Consider the following 19,104-nt stretch of genomic DNA (forward strand, 5'->3'; position numbering starts at 1 on the left):
GGCTGGTGCGAGCTCATCACACAGTCCCATGAATGTGGCTTTCCTCATGCGAAAGTTCTGCAGTCACTGCTCGTCATCCCAAACGGGCATCATGATGTGATCCCACCACTCAGTGCTTGTTTCCCGAGGCCCAAAGTAGTGTTCCACAGTGGTCAGCACCTCTGTGAATGCCACAAGAAATCTCAAGTCGTAGCTGGTAGGCGGGGCGAGACCAATGTCACACTCCTCTTGCCTTTGTAGTTTAAGGAATAACTCCACTGCCACTTGTGACGTGTTCGTCAATGTGAACAGCATTCTTCTCAACAGCTCGGGATTCATTCCTGCAGCCAGAAAGAGGCAGGACAGGGTGTGCAGTACATAAACCGTTGAAAGATGGCGTCAAATGCGAATGGAAGCACAGGGATTGCTGGGATGAGAAGCAATGCATCATGGGGCATTGGGACAGGACCCAGGATGCCCTGCGACCCCTTCTGCCTTCCCACAAGTCTTAGCGGCAAAAGAGAAAGAGGTGCTCTGTGGGATAGCTGCCCAGAGTACACCGCTCTGAATAGCGCCGCAAGCGCAAACATGCTATTACGCAGGCAGCTGTCAGTGTGAACACACAAAAGTGGTTTTCCTTCGGCGCTCTCTGAGCGGCGCTGTAAGAAGTTACTCACCTTGTGCAGTAACCATGGTTCTTCGAGATGTGTGTCCCTGTGGGTGCTCCACTCTAGGTGTCGGTGTGTCCCTGTGCCGAAGATTTCTCGCAGCAGTACTCGGTCGGGGGAAGGGTGCGCACAGGAGTTATCTCGTGCAGCTGTTGGCACCTCCTGCAGCACGCACTCCCCCGACCATCCCTTCTCTACCGCAGAGCTTAGCTGTGTGAACTCCGAAGTAGAGGGGAGGAGGGTGGGTAGTGGAGCACCCACAGGGACACACATCTCAAAGAACCATCATTACTGCACAAGGTGAGTAACAACTTCTTCTTCGAGTGGTGTCCCTGTGGGTGCTCCACTCTAGGTGCTTGTAGAGCAGTACCCCACCAGGGGTGGTAGGGGTTTGGAGTTATGTATAAGTGTGTGATGAGAGCACTGTAAGGCCAACGATAGAGTCTGAGACAAGGCCTTGGGTGATAGTGTAATGCTTTGCAAAAGTGTGCTCCGATGTCCAGGTTACAGCTCTACAAATATTTATTAAGGGGACATTGTTCAAGAATGCAATCTATGTCACCATGGCTCGCATTGAGTGGGATCTGATGCCAAGGGGGGTTCTTTGTGATGCAGGTGGTAGCAAGTTTGAATACAGGTAGAGACCCATTTGGAGGGTCCCTGAGTCGATACTGTAGAGCCCATGGAGCGCTCTGTTGTAGAGACAAATAGTCTTGGTGACTTGCAGAATGGTTTAGTTCTGTCCAAGTAGAAGGCTACAGCCCATCTGTCATCTAGCATGTGCAACTTTGCTTCTCGAGAGTCGTTATGTGGCTTGGGATAGAAGGCAGGTAAGTGTATGGTTTGGTTAATATGAAAATTTGTAGTCACTTTGGGCAAGAATTTTGGGTGAGGATGTAACATAATTTTGTCTTTGGTAAATACAGTGTACAGTGGTTCAGCCATCAATGCTCCAATTTCACTGAACCCTGTTTCCTTCAGTTCTAGTAGGTAGTCTAGGATCATAGGAGAGGCGCCTTGGTTGCATCCAGCTGTTTTTGCTGACACCAAAGGGAGAATCTTCTCCACTTGTGGTGGTAAGTATTTCTAGTGGTGAGGCGACGGCTATTTAGTAATACCTGTTTTAATTTCTCTGAACAGTTCAATTCCCCATGCTGGATCCAGAGAGGACCCACGCTTTGAGATGGAGTTTAGCTGGGTCTGGATGGAGCGTCAGGCCCTTGTTCTGGGAGAGGAGATCCGTCTGGAAAGGCAGCAGTTGTGGGGCACAGACTGCTAGACATGAGGGGTATGGAAACCAAGTCTGTCTGGGCCATGTGGGGACAATGAGAATGATGTATGCTTTGTTGAGTTGTATCTTGCGGATGACCCGTGGGATCAGTGGTATCAGCGGGAAGGCGTAAATGAGGGACATGTTCCACAGGATGAGGAAGGCATCCCCTAATAACCCCCGTGCCAGGCCTGCCCTGGAGCAAAATAGTGGACATTTGTGATTTGTTGCTGAGGCAAAAAGGTTGATTACTGGGTGACCCCATTTTTGGAATATTGTGTCGAGAACACTGTCATGGATTTCCCACTCATGTTCCTTTGAGAAGTGCCTGCTGAGGTTGTCGGCTGTTTTGGCACCCTGGTAGGTATGATGCTATGATGTTTATATTGTTGTGGATACAGAAGTTCCATAAATTCATGGCTTCTACGCATAGCAAGTGAGACTTGGCTCCTCCTTGGCGATTGACGTAAAACATGTACACCACATTGTCGGTGAGAATAGAGATTGAGGTTTCTTGTATGAGGGGGAGGAAGTGTCAGCATGCATTGTGTACCACGCGGAGTTCCAGGAGATTGATATGTAGTTGGGTTTCTGTCGCAGACCATTTGCCTTGTACATTGTAGTGACCCAAGTGAGCGCCCCAAGCTATCAGGGAGGTATCTGTCATAATAGTCACCGATAGGGGGTCTTGTTGAAAGGGAATCCCGGAGTATACATTCCCTGGCTTTGTCCACCATTGTAGGGAGAGGATAACCCTTGGTGGTAGTGTCACACATCTGTTGAGAGAGTGTTTGCTAGGTGCATAGACCATGCTCAACCTGTGCTGCAGACAGTGCATATGGAGTTTGGCATACTTTACTACGAAAGTCGTAGCTGCCATATGTCCCAGAATCTGAAGACATGTCATCACTCAAGTTTGTGGGCTGATGGTCACCGTGGAAATAACCAATGTAGTGAATCTGTGGTTTGGCAATATTGCCTTAGCTTCTATGGAGTCTACGTCGGCTCCAATAAACTCCATTTGCTGGGTTGGTTGCAGGGTAGATTTCTTTTTATGTAGACCTAGCTGGTGAAACAGGTCTATTGTGGTTGCATACGAGTTTTCAGAGATCTATGATTGGTCTCCATCCCCCTACTTTCTTCTCTGTCAGGAAATATTTGGAATAAAACCCCCTCCCTCGGTATTGATGTGGTACTGGTTCTACAGCATCCAGCAGTGGGAGGTGGTCCATTTCCTGTTGCAGAAGGTGCTCTTGAGAGGGGTCCCTGAAGAGGGATGGGGAAGGGGGGAGTGTATGGGGGGATAGATGTGAAAGGAATGGTGTAGCCAGATTGTATGATCTCCAAAACCCATTGATCTGTGGTTATCACAGCCCAGGCATGGTAAAATGGGTGTAGGCAATGACCTAAATTGTGGTATGGGGTATCTATTAGCGCTAGAGGTGTGGGGAGGTCGTGCATACCGTCGACCAAGTCTTCAAAGTTGTGGCTTAGATGTAGATGGATGAGGCCTGGTTCTGTGGAGCTCGTCGTCTCTGAGCCCGTTGTTTGGGTCTGTTCTGAGTGAAGTATGTTGGTTGTTGATGGTTAAACGAGGTGTCTTGTGACCTCTGGTATGGTGTAAAGCAAGGGTGTTTGTTAGGCGGTGGGTGTATGCCTAATGTATGCAGCATCGCTTGGGAGGCCTTCATGGTATGGAGGACGTCGTCTGTTTGAGACAAGAACAGTTTATCCCTATCGAAGGGGAGGTCCTCCACTTTTAGCTGTAGTTCTTTCGGATAATTCCCGAAGCCTGCAACCACGATGTTCTTCTCATAAACACAGCTATTGCGGTTGTTCGGGCAGCTGTGTCCGCTACATCCATTGAGGCTTGCAGCGCTGTGCAGGCTATTAACTGACCCTCATTGATAATGGTGTTGAGTTGAGGACGTTTATGCTCAGGGAGGTCCTCCACAAGCTCTTGTATTTTACTATAGTTAGAGTAGTCGTAATTTGCTAGTAGAGCAGAATAGTTGGCAAATCTAAGCAGAAGGGTGGCTAATGAGTAAACTTTTCGCCCAAAGAGGTCCAGTCTCTTGTGTTCTTTATCTTGCAGTGAGGAGCGGAAATGAGGCTGTTTACTGAGCTGACTAGCAGCCTCTACTACCAGAGAACAGGCTGGACGGTGTGAAAACAAAAATTCCATGACCTGAAAATTCCATGAAGTATTTTCTGTCAGCCCTTTTGTTGGTGGGTGGTGCCGATGCCGGTGTTTGACATATTACTCCGCAGGCTCCATTATAGCCTCATCCCTGGGGAGGGCAATCTTGGTCGATGATGCTGGTTGCAAGATTTTTAACAACTTATGTTGTTTCTCCTGCACCTTATGTAAGGCAATTTCTTGGCTGTTTGCTACTCTTTTGAAAAGTTCGTGGAACTGTTTCAGGTCATCTGGTGTCGTAGCAGTAGACGGGGTCACCGCTTTGTCTGGTGCAGAAGATGAGCGTGGGGCAGGTGGTGAATCACCCAGGTCTGCCTGAGATAGTATCTCTTCCTCTTCTATCTTTGTCTGGGGGGCGGGGGGGGGTCAGAGGTTTCTCTGTGTGGTAATGATGGGTGTACTCTGGAACCTCTTTTGGCTGGGGAAGGGGGGCCAGAATAGGGGTTCTGGAATGTGGGCCAAGGACCCCATTGTGGCCATTGCATGGGGTAAGGTGGTAATGGGTAAGACCAGTGCTGTGCATACCCGGGCTGTGAATGCTCGGAGGGGTGAGGCTCAGGCTTCACAACATTCCATGCAGGTCTCATCTGTGTTGGGGATGAACGTTGAGAGGAGAAGCCATTGTCCTGCATGTCTCCTTCCTCACCACTATGCATGGAGAGTGGTGCAGGAGATGAAGGATGGTACCGTGCTGTGTAGCTCGAGGAGTGTTCAGTGCTGAGCAGTGGTGACTGCGGTGCCGAAGAAACTGCTATGTCAGCAGGACGCAGGAGTTGTGCTGGTCCCGTCTTGGGGTTCCGGTCAACCGTTGGACCACTGCTGGTGCTGGATTTGGCTTATTAGGCGGCAGAAAGTCTTGGGTCGGTGCCAGTGGCGGCAGCATTGATCGCGGTGTTGCTGCCTGTGCCACGCTCTGCACTGGGGTACTCGGTGCCATGGAGGACATTGACATCTCAACTCCGGTGCTGTGTGCTGGGGCTCAGCAGGGGTCCGCTGCGGGATGCTGCCGGAGGAGCCCGGTGCCTCATAAGTGCTCACTCTGAATGAGTGGAGCACTGAGGGTAATGACCTCGCTGGGAAAACTTTATTTTTCTGAGAGACCCTTGCTGGAGAGGTCAAGGCTTGCTTCCTGACAGTTTTGGAAGTCGGAGCCTTATCAGAGCTCAGGGATCTCGGTTTATGAGACTCCCCGGGGGACGTCTCTTGCAGAGGTTGGAGGGATTTCTCCAGCAGAAGCATTTTCAAGCAGAGATCCCTGTCACATCTTGCTCTTGTTGTTAAGCTGGTGCAACGTATGCATTTCTGGGAGATATGAGTTTCTCCCAGACAGCGAATGCAGGATGTGTGGCCTTCAGAGACCGGCATCAGTTCATGGCAGAAGTCACATTTTTTAAATCCTGTTGAGCCTGGCACGACTGTTTCTTTAAGAGAAACTAACTAAACTATGTAACTATGTGTAGACAAAGACAAACTAAACAATGTAACTCAGTATAGACTAAAAAGAAGTTACTACGTAACTAACTTTTTTTTTTTTACATATATAGAAAGTATCAAAGAGAGCACTGCTGTGGAGCTCTGTCTGCAGCCGGGGCTGGTTGAGAAAGAACTGAGGGACGGCTGGGTGAGCGTGTGCTGCAGGAGGTGCCAACAGCTGCATGAGATGACTCCTGTGCACGCCCTTCCCCCGACCGAGTACTGCTGCGAGAAATCTCCGATCTCCGGAGATGCACTGACACAGGGATGCACCGACACCTAGAGTGGAGCACCCACAGGGACACCATTCGAAGAAGAACTGCCAGTGCTGTAACTTTGCCAGTGTAGATGTGCCCTTACAAAGGTTTTCTGATACTGTTTCACATGACCTTCTCATAAACAAACCAGATAAATATAGCCTAGATGAACTTACTATAAGGTGGGTGCACAACTGGCTGGAAAACCATAGTAAAACAGTAGTTATCAATGGTTCACAATCAAGCTAGAAGGGCATATCGAATGGGGTCCTGCAGGGATTTGTCTTGGGTCTGGTTCTATTCAATATCTTCATAAATGATTTGGATAATGGTATATGGAGCACACTCATAAAGTTTGTGGATGATAGCAGCTGAGAGGGGTTGCAAGAGCTTTGGAAGCTAGAATTAGACATCGGAATGATCTTGACAAATTGGAGAAACTATCTGAATTAAATAGGATGAAATTCAATAAGAACACATGCAAAGAGAGGGAGAGAAGGTGATCCCCCTGCTGAATGAACAACGTGTGTGTAGGAATATTGGGGTGAGTGAGTTTGTTTGGCTGTGTGTGTTTTTCTCTCTTTTCAGGTTATTTAAAGTTACAGGGTCAATTGGGATTGTGTGTTTGGGGACTGTTTGAGCCTTTGTTCCCTGGATTATCCTTGATCATCTTTGATCAGCCTCAATCAGCCTTGTGATCACCCTCCCCCTGAGTGATTAATGAGGGGGTAGGGCTGACCTAGGAGAGAAAGCCTTAAAAGCCAGAGGCTAAGGAACCAAGGGAAGCTAGCGAATAGGGGACTGCAAACAGGGATATTGAGAGGGAGTCATAATATAATCGCTATGGTTAGTAAGAGTCAGTGCCAACACTGTTCCTGTCTCCTCCATCTGTACCTGGATCCAGACAGAGAACCTGGCCATGGATGCCTCTACCTAGATCCTGGTATGGATCTGCAGAGATTGTGGCTGGCATTTCCCATTCTCAGAAAGACAGTCTGGGGGGGACTCTCAAGTGTGAAAGGTGTATGCTGGTGAAATCTCTCAGGAAGCAGGTGGGAGAGCTACAGGAGGAGGTGGCTAGGCTGAGGAGCATCTGTGTCCATGAGGAATTCATTGGGAGTATTCATATGGAGATGTTTAAGGCTAAGGAAGCTATCCAGCTAGAGAGGACTGCTGTCATACCACTGGGAGAGGAGGATATGGCTCAGTCACAGGGAGGACAGTGGCTGCTGGTTACTTCTGGCAGCAAGCAGTGCTCCACCCCTATTCCCAACCCACCCATCACAGTGATGAAGAACCGTTATGATGCCCAGCAACGAGCAATAAGGAATCACCCATAAAGGAGGAGAAGGAGAAACCATGTACCTCCAAGGCTGGGAAGATCACAGCCACCACTCCCACGAGGAAACATAGGTAGCGGTGGTTGGTTACTTTCTTCTGAGGGGTCAGAGACACCCATCTGTCAGCCTGACAAAGCATCTTGGGAGGTATGCTGCCTGCCAGGGGCCCATATAGGAGACTTTACAAAGGGATTGTCAAGGATCATCCAGCCCTCTGACTAATACCCCATTGTACTCATCCATGTGGGCACTAAATGATACTGCAAGGTATGACCCTGAGCCTATCAGAAGCGAATACAGGGCTTTGAGAATAAGGGTGAAGGAGCTGGGGGTGCAAGTATTGTTCTCTTCAATCCTTCTGGTCAAGGGTAGGGAGAGAGAGATGCACCCTGGTGATGAATGCCTGGCTGTGAGGATGGTTTTGATAGGAGGGCTTTGGCTTCCTTGACTACAGGATGCTGTTCCGGGAACTAGGACTGCTAAGCAGAGATGGTGTCCACCTATCGAGGAAGGAGAAGAGCATGTCTGGATACAGACTAGCTAATCTAGTTAGGAGAGCTTTAAACTGTTTGATGGAGGCTGGTGAAAAAAGACCATAGGAGACCTGGGAGAAGCATGGGCTGTTGTAGCAGGGATATGACAAGAGAAAAAATGGGGGGGGGAGGAAGAGGAAATCAAATCAGTATCTTAGATGTCTGTGTACTAGTGCTGTCATTTAATCGCAGTTAACTCACGATTAACTCAAAATTAATTGGAAAAAATTGTGTTTAATCATGGTTTTAAATCACATTATTAAACAATAATATAATACCAAGGGAAATTTATTATAAATATTTTTGGATGTTTTTCTACATTTTTAATAGGGCTGTCAAGCAATTAAAAAATTAATCGCAATTAATCACGCTGTTAAACAACAACAGAATACCATTTATTTTAAATATTTTTGGATGTTTACTACATTTTCAAATATATTAATTTCAATTACAACACAGAATACAAAAAGTGTACAGTGTTCACTTTACATTTATTTTTGATTAGAAATATTTGCACTGTAAAAAAAAATGTATTTTTCAATTCATCTCATACAAGTATTGTAGTGCAATCTCTTTATCATGAAAATTGAACTTACAAATGTACAAAAATACTGCATTCAAAAATAAAACAATGTAAAACTTCAGAACCTACAAGTCTACTCAGTCCTACTTCTTGTTCAGCCAATCGCTAAGACAAATAAGTTTGTTTATATTTACGAGAGATGCTGCTGCCAGATTCTTATTACAATGTCACCTGAAAGTGAGAACAGGCATTCGCCTGGCACTTTTGTAGCCAGTGTTGCTAAGTATTTACATGCCAGATATGCTAAACATTCGTATGCTCCTTCAAGCTTCGGCCACCATTCCAGAGAACATGCTCATTAAAAAAATAATGCATGAATTAAATTTGTGACTGAACTACTTGAGGGAGAATTTTATGTCTCCTGCTCTGTGTTTTATCCACATTCTGCCATATATTTCATATTATAGTAGTCTCGGATGATGACCCAGCAGATGTTGTTCGACTTAGAACACTTTCACTGTAAATTTGACAAAATATAAGGAAGGTACCAATGTGAGATTTCTAAAGATAGCTGCAGCACTCGACCAAAGGTTTAAGAATCTGGGTGTCTTCCAAAATCCGAGAGGGATGAGATGTGAAAGATGCTGTCAGAAGTCTTAAAACAGCAACACTCCAATGCAAACTACAGAACCCAAACCACTGACTCAGATGATGAAAATGAACATACGTCGTCTGCACTGCTTTGAATAGTTATCAAGCAGAACGAGTCACCAGTATGAACGTATGTCCTCTGGAATGGTGGTCAAAGCATGAAGTGACATATGAATGTTTAGCACATCTGGCATGTAAATATCTTGCGACACCAGCTACAACAGTGCCGTGTGAAGGCCTGTTCTCACTTTCAGGTGACATTGTAAACAAGAAGTGGGCAGCATTATCTCCCACAAATATAAATAAACTTTTTTGTTTGAAAGATTGGCTGAACAAGAAGTAGGTCTCAGTGGATTTGTAGGCTCTGAAGTTTTACATGGGTTTTTTTTAGTGCAGTTATGTAACAAAGAAGTCTACATTTTTAAGTTGCACTTTGACGATAAAGAGATTGCACAACAGAACTTGTATGAGGTGAAAAATACTACTATTTCTTTTGTTTATCTTTTTTAGAGTGCAAATTTTTATAATAAAAATTATAATATAAAGTGAGCACTGTACACTTTGTATTCCGTTTTGTAATTGAAATCAATATATTTAAAAAGGTAGAAAACATCCAAAATATTTAAATAAATGATATTCTATTATTTAACAGCACAATTAATTGCAATTAATTTTTTTAATCGCTTGACAGCCCTACTGTGTACTATGGGGAATAAAGCAGGAAGAACTTGAAATGCTGGTTAATAAACACAACTATGACATAGTTGGCATCACAGAGACTTGATGGGATAATATGCAGGACTGGAATATTGGTAGAGAAGGGTACAGCTTGCTCAGGAAGGACAGGCATGGAAAAATGGGAGGACATGTTGCCTTATATATTACAAATGAATATACTTGGACTGAGGTTAAGATGGAAATAGGAGACAGACTTGTTGAAAGACTGTCTGTAAGGACAAAGGGATAAAAAACAAGGGTGATGTCATGGTAGGGGTCTATTACAGACCACCTAACCAGGAAAAAGAGGTGGATGAGGCTTTTTTTAAACAACTAACAAAATCATCCAAATCACAGGACTTGGTGGTGATGGGGGACTTCAATTACCCACACATCTGTTGGGAAAATAATACAGACAGGCACAGATTATCCACCAAGTTCTCAGAATGTATTGAAGACAATTTTTTAGTTCAGAAGGCAGAGAAAACTACTAGGGGAGAGTCTGTTCAAGATTTGATTTTGACAAATAGGGAAGAACTGGTTGAAAATTTGAAAGTGGAAGGCAACTTAAGTGAAAGTAATCATGAAATGATACAGTTAATTATTCTAGGGAATGGTAGGGGGGAAAACAGCACAATATAGATAATGGATTTCAAGAAGGCAGACTTTAGCAAACTCAGGGAGTTGGTAGGTAAGATCCCATGGGAAATAAGTTTAAGGGGAAAAACAGTTCAAGAGAGCTAGCAGTTTTTCAGAGAGACATTATTAATGGCACAAGAACAAACTATCCCACTACAGAAGAAAGATAGGAAGTATGGCAAGCGACCAACCTAGCTAACCCAGAACATCTTCAATTATCTGAAACTCAAAAAAGAGTCCTACAAAAAGTGGAAACTAGGCTTAGAGCCTTTAGGTTAGAGCCTTTTGGATCAAGCCTGCACAGAGACATATTGCATTTGTTGTTGTTTGTTGTTTTTAAAAGCTGCATGCGGAAGGGATCTCTTGATACATGGCGTAAAAGGTTTTTAAATCATGTCATGAAAAAGTACAAAGATGCCTTACACGTATTTCTTACTATAAATTTTTCAGCAGCTGAGAGATGGTTCTTCAGAGGACTTGGAGGTTCTGGACACCGACAGCTCTGAAGGGCCGAGTGGATTGGGCCTAATCTGTTTTTGCCCAGACCCAAAACCAGATGTTCTTTTTAGTACAAGTCTTTGGTATCATTTTGTTTTAAAAGCAGGCCTTGGACTTTCTTATTTCGGAGCACATTGTTTTTACTGACCATGTTAATCTAAAACTTTTTTGTGTTTTTAATTCCTGAACTGTTTCTGCAGGCTTCCCTTTAATTAAAACACTTATGTCAATGGGACTAAATAAAGGAGTGTATCTTTTCAAGGGTTTATTCCTTTACAAGACTTTCATCTCTCTTCGTTAAAAAGTAAAAAAAAACAAAACAAGCTTCTTCTCTCTGATCCAGGGGTTAACAAAATAAGGAAAATATAAACTGTCTGTTACTAAAAACCTGGGGTTTTAAAGCTGGGGTAATTCTGCCTGCTCTATTTTATTGAAACATCCCTGTAAATAAAGGGATGTGTCTTTTCAAGTCAATATAAAGCAGAGCTTTATTCCATTACAAAACTTAATGTAACTAACTTGTGTTTGTTAAAAAGCAGGTAAAAAAGCAGCCGCCTTCTTTCTAATCACAGCTATCAGCTGCAAAAGCCTTTGTTTTTTATATTGGGCTTACTAAAAACAAAACAAACAAAAAAAAAACAATCAATGCTAGCCTAAAACCTAGAAAAAAAACTTTAAAAAATTGTTGGTTACTAAACGAGTATGGTTTTAACTTTTATGAAAACCCCCTTCTAAAAAACATACATGGTGGGAAAAATGCTGGGTGTCTGTTTCTTTAGATAAGAATAAGGCAGATAAAGGGGGGGGGGGAGGTCTTGGGCCTATAAAATTGGGTCAGAAAAATAAACTCTATACTGCCATTGTAAAACAATCTCTGATTAGCCCGATCCAAAGGCGGGGGTAACAAGTCTGAAAGTTTCTAAACTGTGCGACTGCCTCATTTTACAGAAAGACAGGCAAGGTAAAAAATCTCTCTCTCTTCGATTCAACCATGTGCTCTCTATCTTTCCTCTCTTCTTTCTTTTAATCTACCCTGATACTGAAGGCTCTTTTATTTACTTTTTATCATGTGCTTAGGAAATTTCCTTTTTATTGCTTTTAATGGTTTTTTAGCCAGCATTTGCCCGTGTGCTTACTAAACAATTTTTAATATTGTTTAATGCTTTTTTATTCACTTTTTTATCATGTGCTTAGTAAATTTCCTTTTTAATCCTGTTTTTATGACTTTTAATGTAAGGTAAAGATCCTCTCTCTCTGATTCAACCATGTGCTCTCTATCTTCCCCATGTTCTTTCTTTTAATCTCCCCTGATACTGAATGCTTTTTTATCATGTGCTTCCTAAATTTTCTTTTTAAAACTGTTTTTAAATGTTTTTTTAGCCAGTTTTTGGCCAGGTCTTTACTCAACAGGTTTTTAATATTGTTTAATGTTTTTTTATTCACTTTTTTATCATGTGCTTACTAAACAGGCTCTGCAACCATGTGCTCTTTATTTTTCCCCTTTTCTAGTCCCGTTTTTTTAGGAAAGGTAAAGAGCTCTTTCTCTCTCCAATTGAACCATGTGCTCTCTATTTTTTCCCGTTACTGAATGCTTTTTTATTCACTTTTTTATGTGCTTACTAAATTTCCTTTTCTTGCCCTGTTTTTTTAACCTTTCTTTTTTTTAACCTACCCTGATACTGAATAGTAAGCACATGATAAAAAAGTGAATAAAAAACCACACAGACTTTGCCTTAGTTTTTAATATTGTTTAATGCTTTCTTATTCATTTTTTTACCATGTGCTTAGTAAATTTTCTTTTTAAACCTACCTTTAATGTTTTTTTAGCCAGTTTTTGGCCATGTGCTTACTAAACAGGTTTTTAATATTATTTAATGCTTTTTATTCATTTTTCATCATGTGCTTACTAAATTTCCTTTTTAATCCTGTTTTTATAGCTTTTAATGTAAAGATAAAGATCCTCTCTAAATCTTGGGACTACAGGATTGGTTCCACAAGCACATTCTGTGACCTAGCTGTAAAACCATCTCTGATTGGTCCACCAAAAGGAGGGGCTAGCTCCCAGGAGTGCTGCCCAAACCAGCTATCATTTCACTACCAACAGTTGGTGAGGTAGGATGTTTCGCTCTCCATGTGTTCAGTAACACAGACACTCTATTCTTTACCAACAGCTCTCCTTATTCAATCCCCTTTTTTCAATAAACCTTACCCAAATGTATCTCACTCTAATCTTCCAATGTATCACATTTTCTATTCTTTTACAGCATACCATCATCTCTTTTCTTTAATAATCTGCCCTTTAACAGCTCTCCCTACTCAATCACCTTTTTTCAATAAACCTTACCCAAACTTTAAACTGCTCTCAGTGTATCCACGCACAACACTTCCCCCATTCAAAAGTGCACAATTTTTTTTCAAAATGGCCGACGGCGCCAAACTTCGGTGCCAACGGAAACCGGGTGGAAAGGTGGGACAAAAGCCCCAAATGGGGCATGGAAACCTGTCAAAAATGCATGGTGATGAGTACTATCGAGGCCTTTACTACTGAGGTAGGATAAGAGGCTACAATAGGGAAAGAACAAGTTAAAAATTACTTAGACAAGTTAGATGTCTTCAAGTCACTAGGACCTGATGAAATACTTCATAGAATACTCAAGGAGCTGACTGAGGCGGTATCTGAGCCATCAGTGTTAATCTTTGAAAAGTCATGGAAGATGGAAGAGATTCCAGAGGACTGGAAAAGGGCAAATATAGTGCCCATCTATAAAAAGGGAAACAAGGATAACCTGGGGAATTACATTCTAGTCAGATTAACTTCAGTACCTTGAAAGATAAGGGAGTAAATAATTAAGCAATTTGCAAACACCTAGAAGATAATAGGGTAACAAACAACACTCAACATGGATTTATCAAACCAACCTAATAGCTTTCTTTGACAGGATAACAAACTTTGTGAATGGGGGGGGAAGCAGTAGATGTGGTACATCTTGACTTTAGTAATGCTTTTGATACTGTCTCACATGACCTCAAACAAACCAGGAAAATACCACCTAGATGGAGCTACTATAAGGTGGGTGCATAACTGGTTGGAAAACCATTCCCAGAGAGTAGTTATCAGTGGTTCAGAGTCAAGCTGGAAGGGCACATTGAGTGGAGTCCTGAAGGGATTAGCTCTGGGTCCAGTTCTGTTCAATATCTTCATCAATGATTTAGATAATGGGGTGGAGAGTACACGTACAATGTTTGTTGGGGATACCCAGCTGGGAGGGGCTGCAAGTGCTTTGGAGGATAGGATTAAAATTCAAAATAATCTGGACGAACTGGAGAAATGATCTGAAGTAAATAGGATGAAATTCAATAAGGACAAATGCAAAATACTCCATTTAGAAAGGAGCAATCAGATGCACAGATACAAAATGGGAAATGACTGCCTTGGAAGGAGTACTACAGAAAGGAATCTGGGGATTATAGTGGATCACAAGCTAAATATGAGTCAACAGTGCAACACTGTAAAAAAAGCAAACATCATTCTGGGATGTATTAGCAGGAGTGTTTGTTGTAAGCAAGACATAAGAAGTAATTCTTCTGCTCTACTCCATGCAGATTAGGCCTCAACTGTAGTATTGTGCCCAGTTCTGGGAGCCACATTTCAGGAAAGATGTCTACAAATTGGAGAAAGCCCATAGAAGAGCAAAAAAAATAATTAAAGTTCTAGAAAACATGATCTATAAAGGGAAGATTGAAAAAATTGGGTTTTTTTAGTCTGGAGAAGAGAAGATTGAGAGGGGACATAAGTTTTCAAGTACATAAAAGGTTGTTACAAAGAGGAGTGAGAAAAATTATTCTTCATAACCTCTGAGGACAGGACAAGAAGCAATGGACTTAAATTGCAGTAAGTGCAGTTTAAGTTGGACATAGTGAAAAATTTCCTTGCTATCAGGGTGGTTAACCACTGGAATAAATTGACCAGGGAGGTTGTGGAATCTCCATCATTGGAGATTTTTAAGAGCAAGTGAGACAAACACCTCCCAGGGATGGTGTAGATAATACGTAGGGCTTGTCTACACTGGCAATTTACAACGCTGCAACTTTCTCATTCAGGAATGTGAAAAAATACCCCCGAGCGCAGCAATTTTCAGCGCTGTAAAGCGCCAGTGTAGACAGTGCACCAGTGCTGGGAGCCGCACTCCCCGCGCTGGGAGCCACACTCCTCGTGGAGGTGGGGTTTTTTGGAGTTCTGGGAGAGCTCTCTCCCAGTGCTCTGCCGCGACCACACAAGGCCCATTAAAGCGCTGCTTGGCAGTACTTTAGTGTTGCCAGTGTAGACAAGCTCTTAGTCCTGTCATGAGTCCTGTCAGTGGCATTGAGGTGATTGTCATTTTACTTTGAGACCTCGAATATGACGATGGCATTGCCATGTTGGCTCAATATGGTGAATCAGTACAGCTGATGGCTGATCTGGTCAGGCAAGAAGCAGCGCACATCGGTCTGATTATTAATTCAGATACAATTACCTTCAAGCAGGCTCCAAATCCAGATTACAATCAGCTTACTATTAACTTGTTTGGATGGGAGATGGAGCAGGTGACAACTGTCAACTACTTGGAAAGCATCATAGACAATGATTGAGGATGTTTGAAAAATATAGATGGTTGTTGTGACGAAGTGGGACTGTTCTTAATGTTTCCTCTGAATATTGTAGGGGTGCCTCAGTTTCCCCTATGCATTTCTTAAGTCTCTAGGTGGTGGGATAAGGGGGTGTAAATGTTGCAGAGCAAAGGGCCAGTGTACATAAATGGCCTACACTCTGTCTCCTGGCAACTGATGGCCTGGGCCCTTCCCCCCTTCAAGGTGATAGCTAAAGCGTTGGAGAACAAAGGAATCAGGGGACCTCCTGGCCTGGGAAAGGGACAAAGCCCAGAGGAGGAGGAGGGGGTGGAGAGTGAGTCAGTTTGGGGCTTGCTGGGGACAGGGAGTGAAGTGCAGACATGGTTGTCCAGCGCACTGCCCACAAAATGGACCCGGCTGAGGGGTCCTGTTCTCTGTACCTACAAGCTCTGTTTTAGACCATGTTCCTGTTGTCTAATAAACCTCGTTTTACTGGCTGGCTGAGAGTCAAGTCTGACTGTGAAGTTGGGGTGCAGGACCCTCTGGCTTCCCCAGGAGCCCTGCCTGGGCGGACTCGCTGTGGGACGCGCATGGAGAGGCAGAGGATGCTGAATGCTCCGAGGTCAGACCCAGGAAGGTGGAAGCTGTGTGAGCTTCTTGCCCTGAAGACAGTCTGCTCACAGAGAGGAGACTTCACCAGAGTCCTGACTGGCTTCATAGGGAGCAGTTCCAGAGCATCGCCCAGGGACTCCATGACCGTTGTATAGCAGTAACTGACACTATGTTTTGAGCTCTTCAGAGGCCTTTGTGGAAACTTTATGACAGCAAGCTTACCAGAAAGCTGAATATTTATACAAACAGTTATATAATCTTTACTTCATGGCAATAAAATGTGGGTGCTGAAGAAGGCTGAAGAGCAGGGAACTGATGTTTTTGAACATAAGAACGGCCATACTGGGTCAGACTAAAGATCCATTAACCCAGTATCCTGCTTCTGACAGTGGCCAATGCCAGGTGCCCCAGAGGTAATGAACAGAACAGGTAATCAAGTGATCCATTCCCTGTTGCCCACTCCCAGCATCTGGCAAACAGAAGCTAGGGACACCATTCCTGCCCATCCCAGGTAATAGACATCGATGGAGTTATCCTCCATGAACGTTATCTAGTTCATTTTTGAACCCTTTTATAGTCTTGGCCTTCATAACATCCTCTGGCAAGGAATTCCACAGGTTGACTATGCATCTTGATTCTGCTTGTCTTCATCAGCTATTTCATGTAAGTGGCAGGAGAAGATTAGCAATGAGGATATTCATGGCTGAACTCAGGAGCCACCTCTATCAGCACTGGTTTGGTTTTGAAAGCTTTCTTGGATGGAAGAATAACAAATTACAAAGCATGTTTACTAAAGAATACTGCTACATGGTCACTGATCATGTGGTCACCAAAAGCTTTGGTGGCATGATAAGATCGCCAGTGATGAACATATTGGCCTCCTTGCCTTGAAAATGATGAACATGATGTTTGCAGGTCATCATAATGTTCGCTTTGCTTGTTTATTATATCTCTTTCTCCCAACCCATTGTCTGTCTTGTCTATTTAAACTATAAGCTCTTTGAGGCAGGAACTGTCTCTTACTCTATGTTTGTACATTATAATAATGGGGCTGAGATACAGTTGGGGCCACTAAGCAGTATAGTGATACAAATAATACACAATAATTGCAAATCTAAGCTGTGTAGAATAAATATAGAAATACATATGTAGTACTAAAGAAAAAATGTTCTGAATCTGGACATAGCATTCAATTTTACAAGAAGCTACTTTTGCTACTCACCATTTGATGCTGTGAAATCAATAGCCACTGTGAAATTGATTTGGGTTCTGTCAAACAAGCAGATAGGAATCTTGTTAATAATACCATTGATAATTGGAAAAAATATGCAAGGGAGGTAACATACCTTTTAATGGACTAATATACATGTTACAATGTATTAATTTTCTGGTCAAAAGGTATCACTGCAAAATTCAGGTTAAAATCATTGTGCATTATTTTGTCTTTTATACAGTATCATCAATGAAACATCAATTCTTGAGGTTACTACTCTTTGAAACCTAATTTTCTCTTACCTGTAAACTACATTTGTGAAAGAGTCTCTCTTCTCCCTTTAAATATGTAGAAGCGTTATGTAACTGGATGGGTTTTCAGTGGTCCCATCTTGGAGAAACCTGTCCACTTCACCAAAGCTTCAGTTCAAATACTTTACCAATTAATTTTATAGCAATAACTTCATACACGATACACTATATAGGACATGCCTGGCTTTCATTTATTTTTGTCCCACCTCCCTCCCTTGGCTTTCCCCTCCCCCCTGCCTTCAAATACCAGACAAATTGGTTGAAACACAACATGTTGGGGAAGAATCAACACGGCTTTTGTAAAGGGTAATCACGCCTAACCAATTATTAAAATTCCTTGAGGATTTTAACAAGCATGTGAACAAAGGGTGTGATCTAGTGGATATGCTGTACTTGGACTTTCACAAAGCCTTTCACAAGGTCCCACACCAAAGTTTTCTACGCAATATAAGCTGTCATGGGATAAGTGGGAAGGTCCTATCATGGATTGGTAATGGTTAAAAAATAGGAAATGAAGAGTAGGAATAAATGGTCAGTTTTCAGAGAGCAGTGAGGTAGGTAGTGGGGTCCCCAATGATCTATACACGACCAGTGCTGTTCAAGAAATGATCTGGAAAAGGGGGTAAACAGTAACGTGACAAAGTTGGCAGATGATATAAAATTACTCAAGATACTTAAGCCCAAAGCTGACTGCAGAGAGTTACAAAGGGACCTCACAAAACAGGGTGACCGGACAACAAAATGGCAGATGAAATTCAGTGTTGATAAGTGCAAAGTAATGCACATTAGAAAACATAATCCCAACTATACATACAAAGTGATGGGGTCTAAGTTAACTGTAACCATTCAAGAAAGATCTTGGAGTCATCATGGATAGTTCTCTGAAAACATCTGTTCAATGTGCAGCAGCAGTCGGAAAAGCCAACAGAATGTTAGGAGCCATTAGGAAAGGGATAGCTAATAAGACAGAAAATATAATAATGTCCCCATATAAATCTATGGTATACCCACACCTGGAATACTGCATGTAGTTCTGGTTGCCCCATCTCCCAAAGATGTATCAGAATTTGAAAAAGTACAGAGAAGGGCAACAAAAATTGATTAGGGGCCTGGAACAGCTTAATATGAGGAGAATTAAAAAGATGAACTATTCAGCTTAGAAAAGAGGCGACTAAGGATGGATATGAGAGACGTCTATGAAATCGTGAATGGTATGAAGAACAAAGTGAATAGGGAACTGTTATTTACCCCTTCCCATAACATGAGAACTAGGGGTCACCAAATGAAATTAATAGAAAGCAGTTTTAAAACAAACATAAGAAAGTATGTCTTCACACAATGTAACGTCAATCTGTGGCACTCGTTGCCAGGGGATGTTGTGAAAGCCAGAAGCATAACTGGGTTCAAAAAAGAGTTAGATAAGTTCATGGAGGATAGTTCCATCAGCAGCTATTAGCCAAGATGGTGAGGGACACAACCTCATGCTCTAGGTGTCCCTAAATCTCTGCCAGAAGCTGGGACTGGACAACAGGGGATGGATCACTTGTTAATTGTCCTGTTTTGTTAAGTGCTTCAGAGGGAATTGATACAAGCCACTGTCAGAAGGCACTAT

At 42.9% G+C, this 19,104-nt stretch overlaps 1 protein-coding gene across 7 annotated transcripts in view; it reads right to left on the reverse strand.

Annotated features, from left to right (window-relative positions):
- CPNE8 (copine 8) overlaps nt 1-19,104 on the reverse strand; it is a 290,234-nt gene that overhangs the window by 94,890 nt on the left and 176,240 nt on the right. For all 7 annotated transcript variants that reach the window (XR_007354651.2, XR_007354650.2, XR_007354652.2 and 4 more), the window contains exon 14: nt 17,191-17,237. Coding sequence is in view for 4 of the 7 variants with exons in the window: in XM_048836289.2 (XP_048692246.1) it covers nt 17,191-17,237 (47 nt within the window). In the remaining 3 variants the exon portion in view is untranslated. The remainder of the gene's footprint in view (nt 1-17,190; nt 17,238-19,104) is intronic.

Source organism: Caretta caretta, chromosome 1, assembly GCF_965140235.1.
Source record: "Caretta caretta isolate rCarCar2 chromosome 1, rCarCar1.hap1, whole genome shotgun sequence".
In the NCBI taxonomy this organism is placed as follows: Eukaryota; Metazoa; Chordata; order Testudines; family Cheloniidae; genus Caretta; species Caretta caretta.